The 24,875-nt window shown below is 46.7% G+C and overlaps 9 protein-coding genes across 9 annotated transcripts; 5 read left to right on the top strand and 4 right to left on the bottom strand.

Moving 5' to 3' along the window:
* Positions 1-34: 34 nt before the first annotated feature.
* On the top strand, positions 35-811 carry PMZ80_005886 (uncharacterized protein; the record flags this gene model as incomplete). Its single annotated transcript, XM_064874303.1, has 2 exons — positions 35-318; positions 379-811. The coding sequence occupies 2 exons, from the start codon at positions 35-37 to the stop codon at positions 809-811; spliced, it is 717 nt and encodes a 238-aa protein (XP_064730025.1).
* A 498-nt stretch (positions 812-1,309) lies between these two features.
* PMZ80_005887 (uncharacterized protein) lies at positions 1,310-1,965 on the top strand (the record flags this gene model as incomplete). The annotated part of the gene is made up of 2 exons (XM_064874304.1): positions 1,310-1,443; positions 1,503-1,965. The coding sequence occupies 2 exons, from the start codon at positions 1,310-1,312 to the stop codon at positions 1,963-1,965; spliced, it is 597 nt and encodes a 198-aa protein (XP_064730026.1).
* A 241-nt stretch (positions 1,966-2,206) lies between these two features.
* On the bottom strand, positions 2,207-2,801 carry PMZ80_005888 (uncharacterized protein; the record flags this gene model as incomplete). The annotated part of the gene is made up of 2 exons (XM_064874305.1): positions 2,207-2,609; positions 2,659-2,801. The coding sequence occupies 2 exons, from the start codon at positions 2,799-2,801 to the stop codon at positions 2,207-2,209; spliced, it is 546 nt and encodes a 181-aa protein (XP_064730027.1).
* Positions 2,802-3,783: 982 nt separating this feature from the next.
* On the top strand, positions 3,784-4,608 carry PMZ80_005889 (uncharacterized protein; the record flags this gene model as incomplete). Its single annotated transcript, XM_064874306.1, has 1 exon — positions 3,784-4,608. One exon carries the CDS (start codon positions 3,784-3,786, stop codon positions 4,606-4,608), a length of 825 nt encoding a protein of 274 aa, XP_064730028.1.
* A 1,822-nt stretch (positions 4,609-6,430) lies between these two features.
* Positions 6,431-7,143, top strand: RHB1 (GTP-binding protein; the record flags this gene model as incomplete). Its single annotated transcript, XM_064874307.1, has 4 exons — positions 6,431-6,485; positions 6,533-6,672; positions 6,725-6,853; positions 6,904-7,143. The coding sequence occupies 4 exons, from the start codon at positions 6,431-6,433 to the stop codon at positions 7,141-7,143; spliced, it is 564 nt and encodes a 187-aa protein (XP_064730029.1).
* A 1,814-nt stretch (positions 7,144-8,957) lies between these two features.
* On the bottom strand, positions 8,958-11,554 carry PMZ80_005891 (uncharacterized protein; the record flags this gene model as incomplete). The annotated part of the gene is made up of 5 exons (XM_064874308.1): positions 8,958-9,685; positions 9,736-10,052; positions 11,091-11,132; positions 11,187-11,416; positions 11,474-11,554. 5 exons carry the CDS (start codon positions 11,552-11,554, stop codon positions 8,958-8,960), a joined length of 1,398 nt encoding a protein of 465 aa, XP_064730030.1.
* A 1,052-nt stretch (positions 11,555-12,606) lies between these two features.
* PMZ80_005892 (uncharacterized protein) lies at positions 12,607-13,759 on the bottom strand (the record flags this gene model as incomplete). Its single annotated transcript, XM_064874309.1, has 2 exons — positions 12,607-13,499; positions 13,549-13,759. 2 exons carry the CDS (start codon positions 13,757-13,759, stop codon positions 12,607-12,609), a joined length of 1,104 nt encoding a protein of 367 aa, XP_064730031.1.
* A 1,577-nt stretch (positions 13,760-15,336) lies between these two features.
* On the bottom strand, positions 15,337-16,506 carry PMZ80_005893 (uncharacterized protein; the record flags this gene model as incomplete). The annotated part of the gene is made up of 1 exon (XM_064874310.1): positions 15,337-16,506. The coding sequence occupies one exon, from the start codon at positions 16,504-16,506 to the stop codon at positions 15,337-15,339; it is 1,170 nt and encodes a 389-aa protein (XP_064730032.1).
* Positions 16,507-17,067: 561 nt separating this feature from the next.
* Positions 17,068-19,233, top strand: PMZ80_005894 (uncharacterized protein; the record flags this gene model as incomplete). Its single annotated transcript, XM_064874311.1, has 1 exon — positions 17,068-19,233. One exon carries the CDS (start codon positions 17,068-17,070, stop codon positions 19,231-19,233), a length of 2,166 nt encoding a protein of 721 aa, XP_064730033.1.
* Positions 19,234-24,875: the final 5,642 nt, after the last annotated feature.

A 24,875-nucleotide genomic window follows, 5' to 3' on the forward strand; every position in this document is an offset into this window, starting at 1 on the left:
TGATTTCGTGATAACTGACTAATGTTCGTCAAGCATGGCATCTCCAGCTGAAGCACGTCAAGCCTTGATCGACAACCCTCCGCCAAAGTGCCCATACTTTACACTCCCAGACGTTCGTCACTTTCCAAAAGAGACACGAGTATCAAAGGCTAGGAAGAAGACTGGCTACGTTTCCATTGTTGCGCTCTGGGGCCCTGCAGGCAAGATGAAGGAAGAAAGCACCACTGAATTTCTTCTCCATATGCTGAAGCATTGGAAGGGGGAGCCCGACTTCGAAGCTATTGCAGCGGACTGGCAGCTGAACGGTACTTCATACATGTAAAGCAAAATCAAAGCATTTTACATCTTTCGAAGCAAAAGAAACTAATTGTTATTCAGCAAATCCAGATTCAAATCAATTGTCGAAGGCCAAGGCTTCAAGCTCGTTGGTGAATCCAAAGTCGTTGATGGCGAAGGCCTCCCTAAGCCAGCCACAACTCCTCCTTCGAAGAAGGTCAAGACAAAGAAGCAGAAGGCTCCCGATAGAGGCGTCGATGAGGACGCTACTACAGCTACTAAAGCCAGCAGAACCAAAAAGCGAAAGGCCACAGATGGTGCGGAGGTCTCCAAGCCTAAGCCCACGAAGAAACGAAAGCAGAATGAGAAAGCGGCAGTGGCCGAGCGCGAGCCCAGTCCGGCTACAGAGCCTCCGCAGGATGCCACCGGAGTTGAAGTCGTTCGGGGTTCTGCTAGTCCAGAAGCCAGTGCTCGCGAGCCAAGGGTAGAGAGGCTCGAGCCGGAAGAGGAAATGAATCTGGAGACACAAGAATAGGATGAGTACGCAAATAGCTGGCAGGGAGAAATCTGGAGCAAGGAAGCATAACATCTGGATGACAGCTGTTTCTCTGGGCAAAGTAAGGCAGGCGACTCAGGACCATGGAAATTTCTACTGTACTTCTGACTTGCAGGAACGGATGTGCTTTGGAATTGTGCGCAGTGCCAAGGGCATGTCGTTGGGCAACATGAGCTGGGTACAAGCCCTGGCGCGCTCTCGAACAATAATAGCTGATGATTTTAAGAGCTATCAGTCACATGGCGAAAGCCTTTGATGGCACCTAATTTTCAGGCTCCTACTTCTCTGGATGACGAGTGAAAGTCGGCCATGCCTCAAGTGAATATGAGGTCGATCAGATCTACTTGACGTCCTCAATCTATAGTTATCGGCTTGTTCATCGGGTCCTATCCCACACGCCTTTACCCATCTAGTCATTCCTCCATCGATTCTTTGTCCGATCCCACATTCCATCTCTCCATCTCAACACCACCCACAATGGCCGACAAATCTCTCAACGCTGATCAAGTCAGACTCCTGACAGAGGTCATGGCAAGGACCACGCCTTCTCTCAAGCCTCATGAATGGAACGATGTGGCCTCGAAGCTGGGCATCGGCAATGGCAAAGCTGCGTAAGATGCCGACTGCGTCGGATGCTTATCACCGCACTCATGACTAATATGTGCTACAGTAAAGAACGTTTTCGATACCTCATGAATTCGTTGACAGGTAGTCCATCAAAGGCCACCAAATCCAAGGCAGCACCATCCACTCCTAAGAAAGCAGCAGCAACGCCCAGCACTCCAAGCAGGAAGCGCAAGAACACTGACGAAATCACTTCAACCACAAAGAAGACGAAGATCAGACCGGTGAAAACAAAGTTCGACGATGAAGTTGAAGAGGAAGAAGAAGAAGAGGAGGAGGAGGAGGAGGAGGAGACAACAACGCCTGCAAGAGTACGGCGCCCTCTGACCATGCAAGCGGGGCAAGAGCTTGAGGATGAGAGTGTTGGTGACACGGAGTTAGCTTCTTTGATCATGCTCTGTACCATCAAGACCAGATCTGAGGAGCTTGGGCAAGCTAGTCTTGGTGTTGAACGACGCAGTAAATTTGGTAGTTGGCGCAGAGGGAGAGTTGCTCTCGACGGTTTCTAGATCAAATGCTTCCACGGCTTGGAGGAGCTAGAGTTGGCGCAAAGGCTACGATACGACAGAGGGAGGATGAAGACGTCAAGCATAAATGTTCCTGGAACACGCCAAGGTCAATATTCGTTTCTTCGATGACTGGCTCTTATATGGCCGCAATACTCAGCAACCGACCTCTCAAAACCATGGCACCAAGCGATAAGTCAGCGCGAACGATGCTACATGCCACCCATGTATCCAATAAGCAAACCTAAACCTGATCCTCCTCCCTGACCTCATCGCCTTCCTCATCATCAGTACCATCACCCATCTTCTCCTTGATCATCTTCGTAGCTTCATCATCTCCACCATCCTCGTCGTCCTCCGACTTTACCTCCTCGGGTTTCACCTCCTCGATCTTTCGCTTCTTGGCTCGGGGTGTAGCAGCCTTCTTGGTAGGTGATTTTTCCTTCTTGGCAGCGGGTGTCTTCTTCGTTGGTGACTTTGCGGCAGGCTTCTCCTCTTCTGCGTCAGATGTCGCTGGAGTTTTGGGGGCCTTGGCTTTGGGAGTGGCAGGTACATCTGGTGTGCTGCCGTCGTCGTTGAGCTTGACGATCTTCTTGCTTTTGATGATATAGCCATGCGCCCTGATGATCGAGTCGATTTTGCGAGGGCTGCGCAGATGTTAGTGTCTGATCCAAGGGGCAATGTGGGAAGGCTTACACATTCTTCGCCTGGGCGATGCCGAGTGCTGTGGCAACGACGTTGTAGTCTGGATTGAATTCGGCAGACGATGCCATCAGCACGCAGAGTGCTCTGATGCCCTCGGCAGCCGCACTATCTGGGTCCTTCTTGGCTGGAGCCATTTCGAATGACGATGTCGATGATTGAAAGGTTTTGGTGCAATCTCCTTTCAAATTGATCAGTAAGTCAATTGGAATGTCAAGTTGGTTAGAAGTCTAATCGAGACGGACCTGCCAAGTTGGATGAAGATCGGATGTACCAGAAGCGGGTTGGGTTCTCCTAGATATGAATTCGCGGAGGATTCAAAAGGAGACACTCTTTCGATCTGTAGCAGTGAGAAGGGAAAAGCAGCGAGAGGAGAAGAGACGGCAAGTAGCACATGCTATTTGTGTGGTTCATGAGAAGATGCTAGCATGGGCTTGCAGCCTTGTGCTGTCACATGCTATTCATTGGCAGTGAAAGGGGTGGAAGAAGTGTCTACTACCGTAATCCCTCACTGTCTATCACCATCATTCAGTCCATTAAGAGATGGTGCACAGCTTTATTGTCTCCTACCCCACAGACAAACATCAAGACTGACCTCTTATATAAATGTTTCAGACAGTTGATCCGAAAGAGCAACAGAAGCAGGCTGCTGACACGGTTATCGTTGACAGTCCATCCGACGTTGCTGGACTACCCCTTCAATTCGGAACAACGCTCGATTGTACCGCATTCTAGAGAACATGATATGGGTAATGAAGCAGGTGAGGGGCCATATGATACCCATGGTTAGGGAAGCTATAGGACAGAAGTGAAGACAATGATATCTCGGACGAGCTTTAGATCTTCCAAGGCATCAATAGATGATGTCTTGGCAGATGTATGATGCCTGGTTTATGCGTGAACTCCCCGAACTCCTGACGCATTGGATTTCATCACACCAGTCACTCAGGCTGATCAAAGTATGGAAGACTCAATCGATCTAGATTATCTCTGCATCTGGCTCAGATGCTGCACGCCTTTCCTAGACTGCGGTCGACATCATCACAATTTATTCAGCAAGCGGTAAGAAGATTATCTTTCAACCAAGACGGTACGCGCAGTATTGCTGTTACGAGCAAGATGACCGACTCATCATATGTCTTGAAGGACTTCAAGATCCACTTGCCATCTGATCTCGAAGAGAACCAGCTGGCCAACTTTCCAGCCTACAAGACATGGTTCAGTGCACTTACCAAATCCCTCAATGCGCAATCATCCCCCAAGCATATATTTCATGAGAGCCCGTACAAGCTCCGCAGCATTGCAGTTCAATCTGTGGATCGCTTTGGTGGTGGACGCCTGGGTTTCTTGAAGTTCAAAGCTGATGTTCGCACCGATGACGGGGAGACACTGCCGGCTTCTGTGTTCATGCGAGGCGGCAGCGTCGCGATGTTACTTGTTCTGAAGCCAGACGATGCCAAGACTGACGACGAGGAATTCGCTATTCTCACTACTCAGCCCCGAATACCTGCAGGAACCTTCTCTTTCATTGAGATACCGGCCGGTATGCTAGATGATAGTGGTACCTTCTCGGGCGCTGCGGCCAAGGAAATTGAAGAAGAGACAGGTCTGACCATCGAAGAGAATGAATTGATCAATATGACGCAACTCGCTTTGCAGTCTGAGGAAAGCATTGAGGGTGAGGAACAAGTATTGCAAGACGCTGTCTACCCCTCTCCTGGCGGAAGTGACGAGTTCATCCCAATTTTTCTTGCGCGCAAGACAATGCCAAGGTCCCAGATTGAAGAGATGCAGGGTAAGCTCACAGGTCTGCGGGACCATGGAGAGAAGATCAGCTTGAAGATCGTGAAGCTCAAGGACGTTTGGAAGGCTGCAGGACGAGATGCAAAGACTTTGAGCGCAATATGCATATACGATGGCTTGAGAAGAGAGGGCAAGCTATGAAGGAGAGACAACGAAGGCGAGCGCCGCAGTCACGATCAAAAGCACGTGTGTGCCATGAACGGCACTGTCTCTTGAACTACCAAGGCAAATCAATACCCAGCTGTCACTACGAAATATAAGGATGTCGAGTGTGGACTCTTTACATTACCTGAAACCACAGGTAGTATGTCTGACAGCAACTCAGCCAACAGTCTCTCAGCTTCGCCAGCAGACACTTACATCGCTGATGTGCTCGAGCCAGTACTAGCTCACATCCTTCCTCGCAGAGCCGTAGTCCTGGGATCTATAAGAAGTTTTAGCAGCACCTGCGTTAGCAAGAAGCTGACTGACAGAAGCACTTGACAGCAGTGCCCCGCAATATACGCCAAATCGTTCCCACAGCATTCATGATCTGCTTCCTGTGTGAATAGGTCCATACGCTGCAGAGATCAGCCGTAGCCACAAAGAGTTGGTCTTACAGGTACGTTCCTGCTCGATCTTGATTCCAGCAAAACCTTTGGGCTGCATTCATGGCATGCCAAGTGTCGTCGGTCTCTACTTGATGTAGCCATGTGGGTTTCACCATCCGATTACGAACGGTGCGAGACACCATGTCGATCCTTCACGACGGCAAACAATGGCTGAAGCGCAGCAGAGCTGCAAAGGTACAGATGGGTTCTTTCAATGGTCGTCCGCTTCGGATTGGGAGACATCAAATCGTGATTCGTCATCGCAGGTGTCGGGCAGGCGCGGACGTGGTGCCTTCCAATATTTGGAGTGAGTGTGGCATTTCGCTTCAGTCATGGACTCGTTGCATCGCTGGGTTAGGCGCTGTCTCTATAGTGATGATAATTCCCCGAAGGATGTTCAGATGTGAGCATTGCAATGCTTGGGTTATACCTCGAACACCTGCCCTTTCTGTTCGCTTGAATCATACCCGGCTTTTGCAATTGGCATACGATGCTTTGTGGGCAGATACTATTGTTCAACCTATGCACATACTTCTAGACTGATACTAGTCGCTGAACACCTTAGCCACCTCTCTGTTCTCTTAGAGCCTTCCTCGGCTACACTCGCGCTTCGGAAGTTGTCCTAGGTGAAGACAATGCAACGGAGCATGTCCTGTTGCCTGTGCAGCGGCTGTTTGGGCACCAAAGCATCGCATTTATCCGGAACTGGGGCTCTCGCATCCGAGGTAGGGGTGTTCTTCCTATCCGAGCATGACTAAGTCGCGGCACATCCCAGCGGATGGGTGATCGACTTCCCCTGCTCCTCTAAAGCACATGGCTCGATGAGCTAAAGTTAGTGGCTTCTAAGGCTCCCCACCATGACCTCAAGCCACTGGGAAGCAGTCTCTAACCAGATTTAGAGTGCGCACCAGTCGCAGTTTCCGTTCCTCTTAATTCCTACAGAACGCGCCTGCTCATGGTCGACTTTCAGGACTGGAACAGCGGTGAGTCTAGTCAAGATGCAACCGACCAAACACTTTCAATCAAATAGTCGTTGCCAGTCCCATATCGACACAGTCAAGAATATTTCTTTCATGCCATCAATGAACGAGCTTTGACCGGTTCATCCTTTCTCACGTCATCGTTCTACTACTTGTACATTCTCATTACCAAATCGTGTTCCATTCGCACAAGTCTATAGGCTTTCGCTGGAGCTGCCTTTAGAGGCTCCGACTGATTTGAGTTATCTCAGCTGCTATTTACTTTCCCAGGATACATCCACCTCGAAAACGCTAGTGGTATTGCGTCCTTCGCTGATCCCAGAAACCACTTTAAGACGAGAACTTTCAGACGGCAACAAGGCTTAACAAGGATACACGCAACTCACTCAGAAGATGGCACCTTCAGTCAAGCAACGGAAGATCGCCATCCTCGGCTCAAGGAGCGTTGGTATGTTGGCCTTCACAGAGAGGCTGGAAAAATACTGACGACTGCAGGCAAGTCCTCACTCACGGTCAGATATGTTGAAGGCCACTTCGTCGAAGCCTACTACCCAACCATCGAAAACACGTTCAGCCATGAGATTCAGTACAAGGGTCAGAACTTCCTGACCGAGATCATCGACACCCAGGGCCAGGTCAGTGAACTAGACATAGAGACAAGGAACAAGGACTAAACAATGGCTGCAGGACGAGTACAGCATGCTCAACTCGAAGCACTTCATCGGCATCCACGGTTATATGCTAGTATACTCTGTCGCCTCGCAACAGTCTTTCGACATGATCAATGTTATCCACGACAAGATCCTGAACCATTTGGTATGTGCCACAGCAGAAGACCGGGTTCTCCAACCACTGACAATATGCAGGGCGCCGAGTCTGTTCCTATCATGATTGTTGGCAACAAATGCGACGTTCAAGGAGCCCAGAGACGAATCTCCGAAGCACAGGGCAGGCAGGCAGCGTCTGAGCTCAAAGGTGGTTTCGTCGAGACCTCGGCCCGGGAAGGTAAGAACGTCGCCAGGGCCTTCGAGTTGATGATCGCCGAGATCGAGCGGACAAGCGAGCCAGAGAAGCCGGCTGGTGGTGGGAAGTGCAGCGTAATGTAGCGCCTGTGCAAGCAAAAGATCAAGAGCTGGGGCGGAGGCTGCAGGCAAAATCGAAGACATGGGTTGGACGCTACAAGCGAAAAGTAAAGAGGTGGCTTGGGCGTCGAGAATGACGAACTTAATAGACCGTGGGCGGCTATCTACAGATTGTGCAAGGCGTTATGGTGTTGCGGTTTCATAGACGGTCAGGTATGTACGAGTAATGATAATGGCAGCGAGTTATGACATTTCAAGCACGATACAGAGGCATAGCGGAGATGCACCATGAACATAGCCCTACCCACGCCTCGATGCCTCCAATTCCAATGCCAAACAGCTCTTCTCTCAATGCTTCAGCCCTACCCGTATGCGAGCGCCATTCCCCTGACATCGGGCCGCATCTCAAAGACGATGCCTTACGCCCTTGCATCCCTTACTGTACTTACATCAAGCCTCATACCTGCAGTTCCGAAAGGCATACACGATCATCGATACATGGTATGGCCTTGGGCAACGGAGGGGATGCACATATACATACAACGCAAAGAAAGCAACTCCCGACCTGGATGAAACAAAGATAAACCTCGACACCAGGAAAGCACGACCGTCTCCACCACCATAGAAAGCACAACCGGCTCCACAAATCGGCAGTTGCGACCGAACATGAGTCTCGAGACAGCAACGACCCTTTGTACCAGGAAGGCGCGACACTCAAGTATGCTGGTCTGAAAGGTACGACCCTCAAGTATGCTGGCATGGAAGGCACGACCCACCCACGCAGTTGAAGGCAGGCACGGTACCTCAACGGGAGAAGGCACGAACAGCCACTCAGCACGGGGAAGGCATGGCCGTTGGCCAGTTGTAGGAAGGCACTTCTGCGATGGGGCACGACTTGGACCACTGGAAGCCATCTCTCACGAGCCAGCTTGAAGGTACGACCGAGTTGGACTGCGAAGGCAGAATCGTTCAGGCTGAGGAAGGCACGAGAGATCCGTCAACTTAGGAGGGCATGAATGTCTGATGTTGGAATGCAGGTATGACCCGGAGATTCAAGGGGGCAGGCACGACCAGAGATTCAAGAAGCTCCAATCCGATCAGTACAAGAATGGAAGGCACCATCTACGCCTAAGGATAAGGCAAGCACGGTCGACGTTGACAAGGAAATTACGGCCGGTGAGTTTTGCGAGAAGGCACGCTCGCATTAATCAAGGAAGGAGGGAAAGCTGGAAGGCACGACTCGATGACACACGGACATGGGCAGGCGTGGCCACGTTTGGCACTGTGGGAAAGGTGCAGTCGCAGTCACTGGGTGACGTAGGAAGGCACGAAGATTCGCTACAATCGAACACTGCATGGAACGTGCGACTCTTTGATTGTGGATAGGAACGAGCGAATCAAGGTGAGGAAGACACGGCCGTGGTCACATCACATACGGAGAAATAGGACACGACACAGACTGAGCCAAGGAAGGGGTTGGATGTGAGTGCAGAGGAGTGCAAAGGTTCCTGCATAGTGTTCTTCCAACGTAGAAGCGGTGGAAAGGAGATCGGAGCGATAAAGAGGTCGAGGAGCGGACGACAGATGTTCGAATAAGGGAGAAGCAGTGAGGAGGACGTAGCGAGATCTCTACCATGCGCCGATTTAGCTAGAGGTGATGTGCCGCCTTGAACAGAAATCTGCGAACATCATCGAGTAATATGTTGTCAGCTTGATATTATTGGAAGTACATGGACTTCTCCCTGGGACGGTTCTATGGTTCATCAGCTCTATTTTGTCTATGCCAACCTCGCACATGTTGTGTGCATATCCGTGTAGCTCCTTCAGATTTCTTCCGCTTAAGTACAAGTATAACCACCATCAACTCTCAGATCAGCACCGGTAACATACAAGCTAGCATCAGACAGCAGGAACGTGACAGGACCCATCAGATCTTCCGGTCGACCCATCTTACCCATTGGAATCAGACTGGTCCAGGTCTTGTTGAGCTCTGCGTTTTCGTCTAGGATCTTTCTCGTCAGAGCTGTGAGCATGTAGCCAGGGGAGATGCAGTTGACTCGAATGTTGGCATGCGCCCACTCAACCGCACAGGATGCAGCAAGATGTCGTACTGCGGCCTTGGCTGCGTTGTAAGGTGCTTGCGGCTGCGGAACGTTGACAATGGAACCAGACATGGAGCCAATGAAGACCATAGAGCCGGATGTTGCGTTTCTTTCCATGAGGTGTTTTGCAACGCCTGTAGCGAAGAGGTATGTGCCGTCTACGTTGACGCCCCAGAGCTTCTTCATCCGTTCGTAGGGGTAGGAGATGGCGTCGTAGTTCTCGGTAAAGCCGGCGCTGGTGACCAGATGATCAATCTTGCCGTGCTTGCCAACGATATCGGAAAGGGTGGTTTCGACGGAGGTTGGGTCTGAGACGTCGCAGTGATGTGCTGTGACATTGGGGACACGGAAGATACCCTCTTTCTTAGACGATGCGAATTTGGAACGGTCGTAGGTTTGGGCGTTCGGGTTATCCTTCTTGAATTGCTCGACAATGGCTTTTGCGGAGGACTCGGCTTCTTCCTCTGATCATTGTTAGCGATCGTACATTGGGGTTCTTAGGTCCTACACCTACTGTTCAGATCCACAATAGCAACATCAGCACCGCTAGCTACTAAACTCTGGGCCATGACAAGACCCAGACCTCGAGCACCACCTGTCACAACACCGACTCGGCCCTCAAGCGAGAAGTTTGGTAAGGTCCTCTTCAGATGCGGACCTCCTCGTCCTTGTATGGTCGGCTCTGGCGGGAAGTCCTTTGTTTCTTCTGGGTACTCGACGACGATTGTGTTGTCTGTTCTTGATTGCGAGCCTTCATGGTCATAGCCTGGCACACCGAGGGTGGCGGATGAGGACTGGTGGAAGGGGTCGTCCTTGTTTCTCCGGCCTTTGCTGGGTGTTACAAAACGTGGTGTGCTGGTTGCGATGGCCCTTGTCGTTGAGGGCACTGAGGACGGGATTACTGTTCTTGTGAGGCGCTGTCCGGCTGCTGCTCTGGTGGCTGCTTGCAGGATCTGTTGTCGTCCAGCCATTTTCTAGGATGTGTACAATAATATTACTAGAGAGTATATTGACTAACGGTTAAAAGAATTCCTCGAGATCTTGTCAACACGGTGAGGTCTGCTCGCAACAACAGGAGCTGAGCTAACTGGCTCTGGTAGACAAATATTAGTTTCGTAATATACAGAGAGGAGAGTCAACAGCTAGCTACAGAGCAGTGAAGGACAAGTCAACACGAAGCTGCCCCCGAGAATCGTATAAACTCTATTTCACACGTAGATTCGGGCATCATTCACAAAAACTGTTGCGGCATGCAGGTGCACTGCAGCTTGCATGACGTAGGCAAGGTTGATGGCTTCGAGAGCGGTTGTTGTGAGCCAGGCACCGCGTCAGCTGCAGGGGTTTAGCCCGCTAAAGCCCACCGAAGCCACGTTTCCGTACTCCGCCCACGCCGAGAAGTCTCTGTTTTTTCCCGCTTCGAGAAACGGATCTTCTTAATTCCCAACATGCAAGGGTCCCTATGGAGCTCGATCGCGAGTCGTGCATGTAACCCCCTTCCTGACTGGTCAATTCGAGCTGATACATGTACCGGTTCCAGGCGGAGATGCGCTTAGAGTGCAGAGAACGGATGATGAACCGCGTGTGAGTTGACAGTGTATTCATCGCTGCGTATCTCTTCTGCTATTGTAGCTAGACCTCTTGTTAGTAGTGATATCTGTGCTTGCTGTCTTCCTGAGCCCGCCCTTGGCCAGATGGACCCCCTGACCACTATTAAACTCCATGCTCAAGACAAATTGGGTATCATGCTTGTAACCTTTGCGCAGCTCAATCTTCCATCCTGTTATGGGTTTCCTATAGCCCCTCCCTGTCCTCTAGACATTTGCTCTTCCTGTGTGCAAGCTTCTCCTGCCTGACCTGAAGAACACGAACGTCCCGATAACAGCTGATATGAACCAGAGGACTAGGTTGACGCTGGAAGAAATATTAGCTCTTCTCTTGCCATACGGCCAAATTTGCTACACTCACCAGTCAAATGCAGCAGCTGTGATCATCGACTCAACCCCATGGTCCATTTCATCATTCTCGCCGCCGAGGTACATTTTACCGAAGATGCCAGTTACCGCTGCCCACAAGATCACCAAGATCCATTCCCAAGCAAATAGCATCGCGATCGTTCGGTACTGAGAGAAAATGCTGATGATGCCGAAGACAAGAGCTGTAATAGCTGCCATGCAGCCAACAACTACCGCGAACACCTATCACCTCGTCAGTATCATTGTCCCTGTATAACTCAGATTTGAGACAGTGCGCACCCATTTGGAGTCCTGGTATTTCCCAACCTTCCGTGCTGCATTGAGGTCCGACGCATAGTACCCAATCACAACCAATGCCATAATGATCTGGATGAACCGACAGACCAGATGCACAATGTTGCTCAATTGGAAACCCCCTCTAACGCGCCTGCCCTCAATATCTGGGAAAAGCCCCATCTTAAGAAAGTATCGGACTGCGATTGATTGGGATAAGTGATGGGCTTGATTGTCGTGGTATATATTTGATTTGGCTTCTAGTGACCAGGTTTGCTGCAGACTTTCGCAGGATTTTGAGCTTTGTAGCTACTTGTGGTACCCTTCAATGAGTCCAATATAATGCTGTTTGCGCTGAGTGGTATGCTTGACTGCGTGACAATTCAAGCCACGTAGAAGCACGAGTCAAAGGTGCGGTGTTCGTAGCTGTGTTTGTGGATTGCGTTGTTCAAGACAAAGACGTGCTGTTGAGGAATGAGAAGCTCTGAAAACGGCAAGCGCATGAGATGTAATTGATCCTATGTTGTCATGCTGTGACTATGGTTAGCGACTGCTGTTCGAAAGGTGCTACATGGTTGTTGATGGGATCTGGCAGTTCAGCGTGCAATTCCCTGCTTACTGGTCGCAGCGCATGCCAGGTCGCTCAAAGTCCATTGATGTCATTCGGCAGGGGTGTGGCGCCTAAAACGTCCCCTCCACAGCTTCTTGGCCAATCCACGCGGTCCTTTTGCGGCAGCTTCAACAAGCCTGAGACGCCGTTGCTTGCCGAGCTCTTTAACACCCCACGATGCGGTCGGGTCATGTGGTCCAGCTTTCGAACTTAGAGCTCGTGCACAAAGTGTAACAAGCCTTCACAGGCAGTAACGAAGAGGTTCCTCGACGTAGCGATCGACATTACCGCTAACACTAGGATATGTGAGCAGAGAGACTATGTACAAGGCTATGCAAAACCAATCAACGAACGACCACAAAACCAAAACAACAGACCTAGATACAAACAGATTTACTCGCACAGATCAGACCCAAACCAACGCAATAATCGAGACAACGCAGTACAACGCACGCAAGAACAGCAGGCAGCAAAGCAGGACGAGAAGCACAAAAGAGAGGACGACCGAACACCTGCTCAACGGCGGATGTTATCGTATCGTCCCTCCTTCTACTCCGCCGCCTGCTACCCCTGCTGATCCGGTGCTTGTCCTACCTGTTCCGCCTCCTCGGTCGTAAGAGCCTGGCATTGCTTGCTTTGCCGGTGTTTGCGGTGGAGGTTCGGGCATTGGTATGGGGTCGTCATCGTAGCCTTCGTCTAGGTAATCGTCCATCTGGTCGAGCGGTTGCTGATCGTAGTTCTGGTTGTTGATGGGTTGTTGTGCAGCTGTGTTGGCGGCCTTTGCTGCGTTCTTCGACTGTTTCTTGCCCTTTCGACCCTTGAGCTTGGCCTTTTCCAGAAGTCGTCGTTTCTCGGCGAGACGCTTCCGTTCTCTGCGATCTTTGATCTCGTACTGTCGAACGAGGGCGTGCGGAGGACTTCCAAATATGCTCTCATATTCACAGAACTCGCAGATCCAGATATCCTCGTGTGATGGCGGATGTTGCAGGTTTGTATACTCTTGCTGCAGTTTACGCTGTCGTGCTGCAAGCGCATATACATCACCCTTACGGCGACGCGGCCTCTGCTTCTGCTGTGGCGGCGGGTTATTTGCCGGCGCTGGAGGTGGGGCTTGCTGAGAGGCAGCATTGGCGTACTGTGGCCCTTGATTGCTGTACTTCGTTGTCTGCGAGGGTGCGGCGGCAGGCGCAGAGTTTACTCGATGCGCATAGTCTGGCGAATAGAGGCTCTGCTCGGGAAACTTGACGCCCTTAGCATCAGATTCACAAGTAAAAGTAAACTGCGAATTGGTTGGAGGCGTTTTCGCTTGTTGGTCGAGGACACCCACATTCTCCTGGCCTTTACCCAATGGATTTCTCAACAAAGTGGTAGCATTGGCGATTGCTTTCGAGATAATACCTTGATCGGCTTTCGAGCCATCACCTAAGCAAGCCATTAGCATCTGATCAAATATTCTTTGCATCGCACTTACCATTAATAATGGCTGCCGAGTTCTGATCGTACTTTGCTGCTCCAGCGCGTACATTAGACCCGTTGGTAGACATTCCCAGAGGATTGCGAGAGTTGGACTTCCTGGCAGACCGACTGCGTCCGGCACCTGATACGCCGATCCCACCCGAGGGCTCATGATCGTACCCCTGGGTCACATCATCGGTCGAGCCATCCCTCGAAAAGATACCCATTTGAGAAAAGTCCGAATTCAGTGAGCTTTGATGGATGCTCAGGCTTCCAGACGTGGGTATCTTGCGCTTCTTCTTATTATTTGTATTTTCAAAAGCCTCATACCCATCTGGAGCAGAGGATGATTTGCCACTGTAGCTGTTGTAGCGACCATGCCTTTGCGCCCTCGGCGATCTAGGTGAAGCCCGATGTGCATTGCTATGCCGTTGGGCTATGGGTGATGAATCCTCCACGGAATCAAGATCGTCCTCTTCATCGTCATGGTGGTGGCAATGATGGTGGTGGTGATGGTGCGAATGTGGGCAATCGTGGTCGTGTTCTTCCTCGTCGTGATAGGAGTCATGCTCATGCTCATAATCTTGATAACTGGTCAACCTATGATCTTGCTGCAAGCGCTTCTCATCCTCACCATAATGGCTATATGCTGGCAGGTTCGCTGAGGGAGGGGCTGGAGGATAGCTTATCGAATCGGCTGCTTCGCTTGAGAGACGAGATCGGATGGATCGCTTCGGTAAAGGACGAATGTATCGTTGGGGATAGTAAGGACTGAGCTCATCGGTGGGTGACGACAGGTACGATGACTCTGCTGCTTCATGTTAATTCCATCTTGCAGTGTACGCATCGTTGGTTGTTGCTGTACCCATATTGCTCCCGCTCATTGATAACCTTCGCTTTGCAACTTTCCCTGCATGCCTCGGGTCGCCAAAGGGGATGATTCCCCACTGATAGTATCAGAGATATCCAATTCTGCAATCTGATGGCGAAGGTCAGCCTAGATTCTGCTATTCTGGCATCGAGTGATGTATATGGTCCGCAAGCAGATGAATGACGATGCTCTGGCACAGAGGATTCGAGGGGGCTCGGTCAACGTACCCCCAGTATGCGTCGCCACGGATCGAGTCTGATACGGCCAACACTCTATTGTTGAGCGAATCTTCTATTGTGAATGGTTTCCCAATGCCACAAGGAATACCGCACAAGTATACGTGTTAGCAGGCGTCTATGATGGGACGATTAGAAGTCAATCTTGAAGATGAATCTTCTTTCTGAATCCAATTTGTCATGGGAGCAGGTCGAAACGACCGAGATGCCAAGGCTCGATAGTGATTGCGACTTCGCTGTCCTTTCCGTCTCCTTTTACCCTGTTCCACTCGAGCCACTGTCACGACTCAAGAGACATCTGTCAGATCCCGTCATGATCTTATGGAAGGAAGGTTTCAGAAAACGACCAAGGAGCTATACATGCCGGACTGGTTAGGACTCAGGTCTTGCCGTTGTAACGGCGTGTTTTACGACGGTTGCATGGTATTAATTTAAGAGCGGCATTATAAGTAGTAACAGTCACGACAGCGATTGCCTCAACTTCCAGCAATTTGCGAGCTTCGAATAGACTACGTGTCGGCAGTGTTGGCCCTGATAATGGTATATAGCTATGATCGAGGTCAAGCAACAGCTATACAACCAAGTACGTTTCTGCTAACCAATAAATAGGCGTAGGCGGCTTGTGCATAAGAATCAAGCACTGATGCTGTTGTGCGGCACAGCCACAGTGCCTTAACCAGCTTTCATATTGAAAGCCTTACTTCTTCCGACTCGGGGTAGGTCGTGTCGCTGCAGCTGTGGTCACCGCCGGCTTCGACTCTGCTGTATCCTGCTTCGTATCGACTCTCTTGGCTCGACTGCTCGCTGTAGGACCCGTCGCAGAACTGACCGACAGCTTGCGTTTACGACCAGGCCCAACCTTTGGTTTTAGCTCTTTGTTGTCTTCCACTTCAGGCGCCTTACTGATCGTCTCCGATTTCTTAGGCCTACCTCTACCTCTTTTGACCGGGATCTCTTGTTCCTGCGGACCTTCAACCATCGCATTGTTTGATGCATCTATATCCAGTGAGCCGTCAGGGGTGGGCAGTGCAGTTGTGTCCCTCGTCTTCCGGGCAGATACACTGAGCTTTCGTCTTTTTCGTGGTGTCCTGCCATTATCAATCTCTTCTTGTACTACTACAGAATCGAGTGGCGCAAGTTCAGATTGCACATCGACTCTGTAAGGCTCCTCAAGCACCGCCTCTGCTTCAACAGCCTCCTCATCTCCAAAGCTTTCCTCGTCGTCCACTGCGTCTTGGTCCACTTGAACGTCGTCTTCCTCACTATCTCCTTCTGGCTGTTCATGCATGCTCACAGTTCTCTCAGCTTTCAATCCCATGTCTGCTAGGCTTAGGTCATTAGCCCAAGACTCATCTCTCTTGACTCGTCCTTTGCCGAACCCACGTCTCCTGCTGTAGGCTGATCGCATAATTTCCTCACTAAGCTGCAACGCTACAGGGCTATCAACTCCTGTCTGATAGCTGACACCGGGTTCTGGACTTCGCGACTTCCACACCGTTCCTTGCAAGCATGCTGTCAGTGCAGCCAGCTCTCTTTTCTCCAACTTTGGGTGTTCTCTAGCCTCAGACAACTTTCTCTTCCTTCCACGTTTCGCAGGAGTTATAAGTTGACCACCAGACTTCTGACCATCACCAGTCTTTGCCACCCCGTTCAACAGGTTCGGATCATCGTCGAAGTAGTCATCTGAGTAGTACTCCCAGTCAGAGAAGTAGTCCCGAAGTTCTTCGGCGGGGTTGTCCTGCCATAAAGGCGAATACATGGCATGCTCAGCCAAGTCGTCTGCTAGGTCAGGGCTCGCGTCTGCATCGTAGAGCATCTCATGGAAGTCCTCGTAGTCGGGGTCATAGTAGTACTCGTCGTCGGACATGATGGGCAGATGCTCGGCAGATGCCTAGTTTGCGAGATGTTACCGCGACTGAGGATATTGAACGGACATGTGGAGTGAGGAACGATGTCCGCGAAAGAACTGTGTAGATTGGGTCGATGATTCTGAATGTGATACTCTGCAGTCGAGAAGAGGGGAGGTGAAATATAGGTATTTCGGTCGGATTGAAGGTTGTAGTATGCAAGGACTAGGTCTTTACGTCGTGCGCGTATCTCAACGTAGGAGGTGCCACTACTCCGCAATGCAGTCTGTCACAAGGGTACAGACGGAGAATTCTGGCTTCAATTAATGCCAGTGATATGTACGCACAATGCATCGAATAGCCTCGTGAATTGCGTTCCGTGTAACATGGGTTCGCGCTCCCGACGCAGGAGCGGAATTGTAGCGAAAATCTGTCTGCCTCAGGCATGAGTACATGGATGACCGAGGCCCGGCTATCCACGGTTCACCAGGTGAACAGCGTCCCTCCTTGCATATACAGAACTCTGCGACCATGTCAGCACATCCAGTCGACTACTCTGTCGTTCGATAGAGACTATCGACATGCTAGTCAAACACGGAGCCAGACGCTTGCGGACGTCCGCGCCTGCTATTATAAGGTCAAAACAGAACAGCACTCGAGCTTCAGATAGTGCTGGCATAAAGCCACTTGAGTCCATCCTGATAGCAAATCGAGGCGAGATTGCTATACGCGTCAATAGGACAGCTGCCAAGCACGGCATAAGAACGACGACTCTCTACACGGATCCGGATGCAGCAGCACAGCATGCCCACTCGTCTTCAAGGTCGTTCAACTTGGGCCAGACTTCAGAGTACCTCAATCAAGCCAAGATCTTAGCTCTAGCAAAGGACCATGGCTGTCAAGCCATACATCCAGGATATGGCTTCTTGTCGGAGAATGCAGATTTCGCGAGGAAATGCGCTGAGGCCGGCATCACTTTTATCGGACCGTCTCCAAGCGCAATTGACGACATGGGAGACAAAGCACGAAGTAAGGAGATCATGAACGCTGCGGGTGTCCCATGTGTTCCGGGCTACCACGGCTCCGATCAGTCTGAAAGCAAGCTTGCCTCCGAGGCCGAAAGCATTGGCTATCCAGTCCTTATCAAAGCTGTTCGTGGTGGAGGAGGAAAAGGTATGAGAATCGTGCAATCAGCTGGAGAGTTTTCAGACATGCTGAGCAGTGCACGACGGGAAGCAATGAACTCGTTTGGCAATGATGAAGTCTTGGTGGAGAAGTACATCACAACACCACGACATATTGAAGTACAGGTCTTTGCTGATAAGTATGGCAATTCTTTGGCACTCGGAGAACGAGACTGCTCGATTCAAAGGCGCCATCAGAAGATCCTCGAGGAGTCACCTGCTCCTGAGCTGGACGACTCCATCAGAAAGGACATATGGCAGAAAGCTCGGGCAGCTGCAGAAGCTGTCAAGTATGAAGGTGCGGGCACGGTCGAATTTATCTTCGACAATGATACCGGCAAATTCTACTTCATGGAAATGAACACGAGATTGCAAGTCGAGCATCCTGTAACGGAGATGGTGACCGGCCTTGACCTTGTTCAGTGGCAGACCATGGTAGCGGAAGGTCGAAGATTGCCACTGACGCAGGACGAGGTCGAAGAACGAATCAACAGCAGAGGCCATGCTATCGAAGCTCGCATATATGCTGAGAACCCGGACAAAGGGTTTATACCTGATTCTGGAAAACTACTACACGTTCGGCTGCCGGCTGCTTCGGACGATATCAGAATTGATACAGGCTTCATCGAAGGCGACACGGTCTCGAGTCACTACGATCCTATGATTGCAAAGTTGATCGTTAGGGGAGAGACTCGAGAAGACGCAGTCCGCAAGCTTGCAGTCGCTTTGGAAGAATACGAAGTCGCAGGGCCAGTCACGAACATTGACTTCCTGAAAAGGTGTTGTGAGTCAAAAGACTTCGCGGAAGGCAGAGTCGAGACAGGCTACATTCCAAAGCATCACGATGAGCTGTTCTCCAAGCGTCAGCCAACGCCGGAAGTCCTGGTTCAAGCAGCTCTGAGCTCTCTTCTCCAGTCTCAGATATCATCGCCAGTGTCGGATAGCACCACATCATTACTTAGCTGGTCCGCACCACAGAGCAATCTTCAGAGTAGAAGATTCCACTTCCGTACAGATGATGAAGATCCAGCACCAGGCTCCTCACCAACCATCTACGAAGTCGAAGTACAGCAACGCGCCCCAGGCAGCTACCAGGTATCGACACTAGGTCAATCTTACACTATCTCGTCAACATTCAATCCATTGACCAAGACCTTGACGACATACTTTCCGCACACCCGCCACACAAGCCGTATCATCACATCAGACTCAACATCATCCGAGCCAGGCATACCGTCCTCGGCCCCTATCCACCTCTTCACACCACAAGGCTCGTTCCGCCTACAATCCGCAACGCCATCCTGGGTCGCGAAGGCTTTGGGCACAACAGAGAAAGCAAACTCCTTGCTCAGTCCTATGCCGTGTAAGATCCTAAGGGTGGATGTCAAGCCGGGTGATGTGGTGAAGAAGGATCAGATGCTGTTGGTGATTGAGAGTATGAAGATGGAGACTGTCATTAGAAGTCCTGGCGAAGGCCTGGTGGTTAGAAGGATTGTGCACGGGGAGGGAGACGTTGTGGGTAGTGGTGTTGAGCTCGTGGAGTTTGAGGAGGTAGAGCAGTGATAGACTCATCGATTCGACGCTGAGTCGCCCAAGGTATGGCTTTTGCCCTTTCGTTGTGGTAGCGACAATTACCTAGGCGTCTGGGGCGGGAAGGTGATTTAGGGGCAGAACTTTGCGTGGTCCTTGCAATGTACTCGATAGTACCATGTCAGGTAGATTCAGAAACATCTTGTCGCGTCCTCAAAGTACCTGACGGAGACAATGTCCGGGTACATGGTGCGTTACCATCACTAGATCTCGATGAGTTCCTTCAGATTTACCCGACGGCACACTTCCATTCAGGCAAAGGGTAGACGAACTTCCTGTATTCGGCCTATCTTCTTGGCCCGGACAATCATAGCGACACTAGAACATGGCATGTTGTCGCGTGTGCACTTCGTTTCGTCCCCGCCTCACTTAGCAGTCGTGTGCACAGACATCGCTTCGGTGTTCACCGCCCGCGCAACCCTCAATGCCATGTGGTTGGCCTTCAAGATAATGCAGGATCTCGATACGAAGTGGAAGGCTGATCGCTTGGAAGTTCGAGGCCCAGGAAGTGAATAATTGAAATGGGTGGTGTTCAAGGGGTGGTCCTCCCACCCGGTGCTCTTCTGACCACCCCACAAAAACCTTCCAAATGGTTGTAGCGCTAGTGAACATGGATGTGCCTGGGACCATGTCAGCGGATGTACCTTAGCTTCGGGTCGAGCTAGCATCGCATTAGTAGAAACGTTAGAATTGTTGTCTCAGCTATAGATAGGAGGTAGCAGGAAAGACAACATATCCCGTTAATGGAACCGTGGCAGTGCAGGAGAATTCAAGGATGTGCAATTGCCATTGACGCAAATCTCAATAGAGCGACAGTGCTCGTGGTGAGACCCTCGTTGGCAGTATTTGTGTTCGAAGCATGGAGAACCATACAATAGTTACGAGCTTCTACACCAGCACACCACAACAAAAGTGAAGCAGAGATGTGAGACCCTAAACATGCCAGATGTGGCTGACGCCAAAATCTTTGTGCATGAATGCTGACAGGGGTCAGATCCGGCAGTCTTCTGGTACTGGCGTGCACTAATGGACGCCCCGCCAACCACGTAAACATGGACTAAAAACTTATGCATTTAGACTTACACGATTTTTTAAATTAAATACCTTTCTATAGCGCAGTTATAATAATTATAATCTAAGTTTACTATCGTAATTAGCGGCCTTAAATTATATATCCTTAAGCTTTATATTAATTTCTAATAATATACGTAGCTAAATATTTTTATAATTAATAAAATAAACGAATCCGCTCGTAGTTTAGTTTTACAATACCTATGCGATAATATTAAATAAGCCGAAAGCCGATATCCTTAAATAATTAAACTAAATTAATATATATTAGAGTTAGCGAATATTATAGTAATATATTTAGACTTAGTATACTAATACTAACTTTATTAGTATTAAACTAGACACTTTAAGATACGATATTAATACCTTAATTATAAAGTACTTTTATATATAAAGATTATTTAATAATTTAATCTTAGCTATATTATTATAGTACGGTATTAAGCTAACTATTTAGTAATAGTAGTATCGGTATTAATAGCTAGAGCTACTATATAAACTTTATAATACTAAGAAACGAGAAGTATATTTCTAGTAATATAAGATCATTATTAAAGCGAGTATCGTTACGAATACTATTTAATTATATAGTTATAACTAAATAGAATTATACCTTCGCCTATTAGAATATACCTTTTTATAGAGAGATATTTAGCTTATATTATAGTAGATCTAGCTAAAAGCTAGCTAGCTAAAATCTTTTTATAATAATGAATTTAAAAACTATAAAGTAATCTATCTTAAGGCTAACTATATATAGTTATTTAATAGCTATAATAAGCTTAATATTAAGTATAGAATTAGTATTTATAAAGCTATTAACTATTATTCTAAATATATTACGTACTTTTATATTAGCTTTACCTATCGTATATAAGTTACTATTTATAAAGTATATATATAAGCCGTTAAGATAAAAAAAGATAGTGTTTTAGATTTAGCTAATTAAACTGTAGAAGTAAGGTTCTAATAATAGTTAATCTTTACTATACTCTCTTTAAAGATTATTAGTATTTCTAATTCGGGGTTAATTTTTACTTTAAAACTTACTCTTTACGAAGAGCTAGGTATTTAGAATCTTAGTTAGAAATAATTATATTAAGGTATTATAGTATTATATAATACTAAATTAGTCTAAATTATAAATAAAAAGTCTTATTATATCTTAAAATAGAGTTTCTTTAGCTAATAATATTAGCTCTATTTTAACTAATTATAATTAATTAATTAATATAGCGGATCTAATAGCGATTAAGTAGTACTTTAAGTTATCTTTATATCTTTAATATAAAGCGAAATCTTTGAGTAGGTTATTATTTATAATAATTATAATATTAAGTAATAAAAAGAACGACTATATTATATTATTGATATTTTATAAGAATTATATACTAGAAATTCCGAATTATATACTTTATATAAAGATAAGAAAGAATAATACGACTTTTCTTTAAGCTAAAGTATTCTAAACGTATAGCTTAAAGTACTAAAAGACTTTAATAAGTTTTAGAATAATTAGTTAAGTACTTATCTTATACGCGCTAATTATAGGTTTTAAGGCTATTTTAGAAGTCGCTATTTAGTAGTAGTACTAACGAGTACTTAAATACTACGAAAAAAGTAATATATTTAAGGCTTTAGAATTTATGAATATACTTAATAATAACGAGTATAAGGTACCTATATAGTACTAGTAACTTTAAAGTATAGCTAGGAATTATATTAATACTAAAGATTAATTAGAGCTAACTTTAATACTATAAAACGAATATTATAACGCTTTACTAAAATCATAACTCCTAAACGATATTCCTTATTATACTAAAGATATTTAGTATTAAAATAATACCGCTAACTAACTAGAAGACGTAAAATAATTAAAGAAGAAAGTATATAATAAAAACCCTATTAGTTAAGTTCTTAATTTTAGAGGTTAACTTAAGTTCTCTTTTAAAACCCCTTCTTTAAGGTAGAAAAAGTGCTTCTTAATAAAAGAACTTAAGCTAGTATATAGATTATTAGCGAAGATAATATCTATATAAAAAAGTAGTATTATATACTATAACTAATATTTTATATCTTTATCTCTTTACTAATTCTTTATTTTTTCTTATACTAATTAACACTATAGTATTCTTATAGTATTATCTATTTAACCTACTAAGTAACTATACTAAAAACCCTAACTTTAAGTATATATAAATTAAGATAAATAAAGCGTTTTATAAGTAGTATAACTAATCTAATTCTAATTACTAAAGTATATCTTTAAATACAATAACTACTAATAACTAAGCTAATATAGTACCTAATAATAATTAAATAGCTAGTAAACCTTTATTTATACTCGTTTTAGTAGTTATAGCTAATATATAGTATTTCTAGCTTATTTTAAACTATTATAAGCTAAGGTAAACGGCTATAGTAATAAGATTAAGTATAAATCGTAAATCGGTATTTTTAAAAACTACTTTAACTATAGTATAATTGTTACGGCACAAGGCTGAGTACATGCCCAGACTATCACGTGCAGGTGCACGTGCAAGCTTGGCGGACGCAGGGTTTCCACCTGCGCTTCGCATGCTTCTCGTCAGCGCTTCTTCAAGCGCTGAATCGATATCATAGCACATGGCTAGATCAGTGTATGTTAGACGTTATCATCTCTCTTAGCCTTATCCGAGCGTACTAGCCACTATGCTATACTGGTCCTGATAATAATTAACTATAGCTAGCCCTTTAAAGATTATAACTAGTACCTTAATACTAGCTAATATACTCTTTGAATCTCGGATACTAGCTCTATATATTATTATCTATAAATAGATATAGTATAATAAAGTAAAACGAGGGTATATTAGGTACTAGAATATATATACTTCGCTTTCCTTATATCTATTATTAATACGATTTAAGGTCGCTATTAATTTATAAAGCTACTTTATCTTATAATAGTTAATTCTACTAAGAGAAATGATTAAGCCTATACTTAGGCGATACTATTTATCTTATAAAAGGGCTAGCTTATTAATATTTACTACTAAGTACCTAATAAGTATAAAGATCGCTTTTATTTCGCTAATAATAAGATTTAGAAGCTATCCTCTCTTCTTTATATATTTAAGACTTTTAAAGCTATATATAAGACTATCCTATACTAAAAGTCGCCTTTATCTACTTATTTAGTCGTTAATAATAAGTTTCTAAGCGACGTAGAGGCTAGTATTAAAAAAATTAATAAAAGTACTAAAAGTAAAGAGGTTATTAGTACTACTAAGACTTTCGGATATATTAATTCGCTTTAATTGTTTTTTTATATACTACTACTAAATAATAATAATATAGCTAATAACGAAGGCGATAATATCTCTAAATAGCTTAAAGCCGACTTACCCTTAAATAACTATTTCGCCGCGGTAGCGAATTGTTACGGCGCAGCCGAACATAGCATGCCATATGCGCGTAGCCCGAAATCGTGGCCAAGATTGGCACGATTCTGTTACCTTTTGCCGGGCAGACCGCTGCGCTCTGACACGAATAGTCTTTTACTTATTAGCTAAGATAAGAAGATCGAGTTTTTTTAAAAAGGATAATATAATAGATAATTCTATAGTTATATCTCTAAAAGGAACTCTTTTTAGTATATTAGATTTAGTTAGTAGTAAGCTAACTAAGAAAGAAAAGCGTACTATAAGTAAGACTACTAAAGATAAAAGGGTAGAGGTTATCGGTACTATTTAAAGATTAAAGCGAAATTATAGACCCGTATAAGTATATTTATAAGAATACAACTTTTTTTTAGAATAACCTTTTTTAATAGATATTTTAAGAATAAATTCTACGTATACGATTTAATATAAATATATCTTACGATTAATTATTATTAATTAATTAACGTTGTGGTTATTAATTATAGAATTCACAAAAATCCGTGATTTAGCGCTTGTCAATGTCAATATACGTAGCGGGACATCAATTAGTGCACGCCAGTATTCTGGGCTTCCAAGATCCTTGTCTGTTTGGCGTGGTCTTGTTCCTTCTGCTTATGGTTTGGTGCAAGTAACGGCACGCCTTTTCCAGCTTTTGCGCGGAATTGTCAACGACCTTGCATTCCAATCATGGACTTGCTTGACCGCAAAGCTGTTTGAGGGTGCTGATCTTGTCGATCTCTGGTTACCCGGAAGACCCTGCTTCTCGAAGTCGCAGGCCTTTTCCAAGCTTCGGTCTTTCGAGATTGGGGTGTTTTGTGTCAAATTCTGCGAAATCGCTCAACGAAATTTTGCATTCTCTCCTCTAACGCGGCACAAGCATGGATCTCTGTCACCTTCATTGCTGATCACAGTGGACGAAACAAACGGCAGCCGCAGCACAGACGCCCTAGAACAGCTGAGGAACCCCTTCCAGCTGCCCAAAAGCGGATCTCATCGCCTTGCATCCACTCCGCCGGCAAGCCATCTTCGCTATCACGATCGTATGGATCGTTGGATGGCTCTATCGAATTTCATTCCACGTGGTTGTGGCTTTCGGCTGTTTACCTCCACTCAGAT

The sequence above is a fragment of the Knufia obscura genome (genome assembly GCF_036327395.1).
Source record: "Knufia obscura strain CCFEE 5817 isolate CBS 148926 chromosome Unknown scaffold_6, whole genome shotgun sequence".
In the NCBI taxonomy this organism is placed as follows: Eukaryota; Fungi; Ascomycota; class Eurotiomycetes; order Chaetothyriales; family Trichomeriaceae; genus Knufia; species Knufia obscura.